At 60.7% G+C, this 4,325-nt stretch overlaps 1 protein-coding gene across 1 annotated transcript in view; it reads left to right on the top strand.

Moving 5' to 3' along the window:
• The window catches only part of DOT1L (DOT1 like histone lysine methyltransferase), a 44,430-nt gene that overhangs the window by 38,187 nt on the left and 1,918 nt on the right, over window positions 1–4,325 (top strand). The window contains exons 25-26 of the mRNA XM_021716158.1: window positions 2,548–2,612; window positions 3,025–3,945. Of these exons, the coding sequence (XP_021571833.1) occupies window positions 2,548–2,612; window positions 3,025–3,945 (986 nt within the window). The remainder of the gene's footprint in view (window positions 1–2,547; window positions 2,613–3,024; window positions 3,946–4,325) is intronic.

The following is a 4,325-nucleotide window of genomic DNA, read 5'->3' as shown; positions in this document are numbered from 1 at the left end:
CTGGGCTTGGTGGCTCAGCCTGTAATCCCGTGCTTTGGGAGGCTGAGGTGAGTGAATTGCCTGAGCCCGCGGGTTCAAGACCCGCTGGGCGACTTGGTGAGACCTCATCTCCACAATAAATCAAAAATTAGCAGTGCGTGGTAGCACACACCTGTAGTTCTAGCTACTTGGAAGGCTGAGGTGGAAGGACCACCGGAGCCCAGCAGGTTGAGGCTGCGGTGGCCGGGAACGGCCACTGCAGTCCAGTCTGGGCGACAGAGTGAGACTCCAACTCAAAAAAAGAAAAAAAAAATTTTTGAGGCCGGGCACGGTGGCTCACGCCTATGATCCCAACACTTTGGCAGGCCGAGGTGAGAGGATTGCCTGAGCCCACGGGTTCGAGACCAGCCTGGGCAACCTGGCAAGGCCTCATCTCTACAGTAAATTAAAAAATTAGCTGGGCGTCGTGACGTATGCCTACTTGGAAGGCTGAGGCGGAAGAATCGCCGGAGCCCAGCAGGTCGAGGCTGCAGTGGCCATGAGTGTGCCACTCACTTCACTCCAGCCTGGATGACAGAGTGAGACTCCAAGTCAGAAAAAGCCAGAAAACAAAACTGGTGAATAATCACCGAGGTGTGGGCAGGCTCATTGTCATGGTGGAAGAACCAGTCACAATCTCTTTGCCACAACTCAGGACATTTCTTCTGCAAATCATGATGCAACCTTTTCAAAACTTCCAGATGAAAACTTTGGTTGACCATTTAATTCAGAGGAACAAATTCCGAGTGTACCATGAGGGCCCCACCCTCCAAAAGATAATTTCAGGTTTTTTGGGGAGACAAGATCTTGCTGTGTTGCCCAGGCTGGCCTCAAACTCGTGGCCTCCAGCGATCCTCCCGCCTCAGCCTCCCACAGTGCTGGGATGCCAGGAGTGAGCCGCTGCACCTTCTTCTCAGGCACACTCTCAGCCCACCCCCTCGCCAAGTCCCAGGCCCCTCCTCTGCCTTGCCGCTTGTCCTGGTTTTCTCCTGTCGCGCACACGGCTTCCATGGTGGCCTCAGCTCCGCTGTCATTCTTGGTTCCCTGCAAAGCGTTTCTGCTCCAAGCTCGTCAGTGTCTCAGTGGACCCCTCAGCGGATGCAGAACTGATGCTTTCATCAGTAGACTCTCAACTTACCTTGTTTCAGTCACAGCAACTGAAAAAACCAGAAAAACCTTTGTGGGGTGTGGGGGTGAAGGTGGAAATGTGTCTCTGTGGTCGCCATGCAACCTGGCGTTTTACCAGGGCAGACCAGAGGGGTTGCTCATGCACAGCAGCGAGTGCTGGTGGGTGGTGAGCCGGGGCATATCCAGGGAGGTGTGTAGCCGCCACCACCACCACAGTCTCTAGAACCTTCTCCTCTCCACACACCGAAGCTGTGTCCCATGAGCACTCACCCCCGTCCCGTCCCTCCTTGCCCAGGTACCCCCCATCCCATGTCCTGTCTGTGGACCCAATGACCCCAGGGACCTCCTGGGAGTGGGGTCTCATAGGGTGTGTCCCGTGTCTGGGCTTCTTCATGCCCTCTGAGTCCAAGCCCAGTGTCAAATGCTCAGGCTGCCTGTCTTTCTTCCATGTCTGGGTTGTCCTCGGCACTTGATTGGGGGCACAGAGGTTTCATGTTTTCATGAAGTCTCGTTTATCTTTTTGCTTTTTTTGTTTGTACTTTTGGTTTCATATTTAAGGTATTTCATTTTGTTCCTCTCACACATAGATATTACGTTAAACTTTGGCGAAGCATGGTGGCTCTGCCCTGTAATCCTGGGACTTTGGGAGGCTGAGGTGGGAGATTGAGACCAGGAGTTTGAGACCAGCCTGGGCAAAATAACAAGACCTCGTCTACAAAAAATTCCAAATATTAGCAGGCTTTGGGGATGCCTGTAGTACTAGCTACTCAGGCTGGGGTGGGTCGCTTGAGCCCAGGAGGTCAAGGCTGTAGTGAGCTGGGATTGTGCCACGGCACTCCGGCCTAGGTGAGAGGGCGACCTCCACTCAAAAAGCAGACTTTTTTTTTTGCACTCGGGTATTCTTTTGTGTTAGGAATGCCCACCTAGTGGCTTCCAGTACCTTTTGGGAACTCTTGTGTCCCTGGGGGTGGTAGTGTTCTTTGGGATAGCTGATAAAAGTGTTAGTATGTGAGATAACCCCACTCGATGCAGCTGCAAGTACCATGTTGTCGTCATAGGCAGGGTGGCACGCGTGATCGTGTGCTGGGGCAGGCCTGAGGCCAGAGTGGGGCTTGTGGAACACAGCTCTGCTTGGGACTTGCCCTGTCTTCTGCATGCCTAGCTTTTGGCGCCGCTGCCCGGCGGTGGTCCTAGGGTGAGGCACGACGGGCTCGGATCTCTGGCCCTGCACTCTGTCCAGGCCTGGGCAGCCTGGGGCCGCAGGCCATCTCGCAGGTCTGCATGTATTGTGCACCCACTGCGTCGTCCTCCCCTGAGCTCTCGGTGTGTGTGCTGCTTGGGGATGTGTGTGGATTTCAACATACTGATTTCAAACCATTTCAATGGTTTTTTTCTGAACAGAATCGAAAGGAAAATCGCAACAATCTCCCTAGAAAGCAAATCTCCCCCCAAAACCTTGGAAAATGGTGAGTGACATGTGTTCCCTGCCACCATTCCCGCCTCTGTCCCAGGTCCTGCCCGGTGTGGTGCCCATGTTGGCGACCCACTGGGCTTCCAGAACTGTCTGCGTGGCCTTCCGTGCAGTCCAGACTTCTGCTACGCACGGCGCTCCTGGGACAGGGTGGGCGGCCCCGGGGTCTTGCTGCACCCCTCGTGCCCTCGCCACGGCCCCCCGGCTGTCTCCCCACATATGTGCTATCCCTCCATCTGCTCGGGACAGCCTGTCCTTCCCTCTCAGAGGCTGTGGGGCCTAGGCCGATCCTGCACGCCAGCCCTGGTCCCGTCTCGTCTCACCTGCCTGTGGTGGACACGACCCTGAAGCCCTTCGAGGGCAGCCTGGGCAGCGCTGCCTCATGCCCCTGCTTTCCCTCCTGCCAGGCGGCCCCTTGGCAGGCCGGAAGCCAGCGCCCGCGGGCGAGCCCATCAACAGCAGCAAGTGGAAATCCACCTTCTCGCCCATCTCCGACATTGGCCTGGCCAAGTCTGCGGACAGCCCGCTGCAGGCTGGCTCTGCCCTGAGCCAGAACTCCTTGTTCGCCTTCCGGCCTGCAGCAGACGAGCCCGCCGCCGACACCAAGCTGGCCGCCCACCCCCGGAAAGGCTTCCCCGGCTCCCTGGCGGGTGCCGACGGGCCCAGCCCCAACAGCAAGCCCTCCAATGGCTTCGCTTTCGGCGGGGGCCTGGCCACAGACCTCAGTTTACACAGCTTCGGCGACGGTGCTCCCCTGCCCAAGGGCCCCGAGGCGGCCGGCCTGGGCGCCCCGCTCAGCTTTCCTTCGCAGCGGGGCAAGGAGGCCTCAGAGGCCAACCCCTTCCTGAACAAGAGGCAGCTGGACGGCCTGGCCGGCCTGAAGGGCGAGGGCGGCAAGGCCAAGGAGGCGGCCGAGCCCGTGGACAAGGGCGCCCTGTCGCTCAGCAAGACCAAGGGCCGGGACCGCGAGCTGGACCTCAAGAACGGCCACAACCTCTTCATCTCGGCGGCCGCCGTGCCCCCGGGGGGCCTCCTCAGCAGCCCTGGCCTGGCCCCGGCGGCGTCCTCCACAGCCGGCGTGGCCCCCTCCGCCCAGACGCACCGGCCCTTCCTGGGCGCCTTCCCCCCCGGGCCGCAGTTCGCCCTGGGCCCCATGTCCCTGCAGGCCAACCTCAGCTCAGTGGCCGGCTCGTCCGTGCTGCAGTCGCTGTTCAGCTCCGTGCCGGCCGCCGCGGGCCTGGTGCACGTGTCGTCTGCTGCCACCCGCCTGACCAACTCGCACGCCATGGGCAACTTCTCCTCCGGGGTGGCTGGCGGCACAGTTGGAGGTAGGCAGGGGCGTGTCCTCCCGCCGGCCCCCGCTCCCGCACGGCCGCCAACTCCCTCCCTTGCAGGTTCTGTTCCGGGCCCCCCTGAGGGCACGGAGCTGTGCCCGTGGGTCCCCGCTGCCCCGTCCCAGGCACGACATCCAGGCGCTTGTGTGCAGCGTGGCCTCGCCGAGTGCGGCTGGCGGGGCCTCTGTTGTAACGGCGTCCCTCTTGTTTCCAGAAGGCGCGGTGCACACGGGCTCCGGGGTGCCCCTCTCGCCCACGGCGGTGGCCCGGTTAAGAGTGGCCGCCTGGGCCCTGGCTCCGCCCCGGGAGCCAGTGTCGGGTGAGCGGGAGCCCCGCGGCGCCTGCCCAGACGCTGGCGGGAGAGGAGCCCGCCC

This window comes from Carlito syrichta, unplaced genomic scaffold (assembly GCF_000164805.1).
Source record: "Carlito syrichta isolate Samal-C Ts95f unplaced genomic scaffold, Tarsius_syrichta-2.0.1 Scaffold308205, whole genome shotgun sequence".
Classification (NCBI taxonomy): domain Eukaryota; kingdom Metazoa; phylum Chordata; class Mammalia; order Primates; family Tarsiidae; genus Carlito; species Carlito syrichta.
The sequence above is the reverse complement of the archived record's forward strand: the minus strand, read 5'-3'. Positions and strand labels throughout refer to the sequence as shown.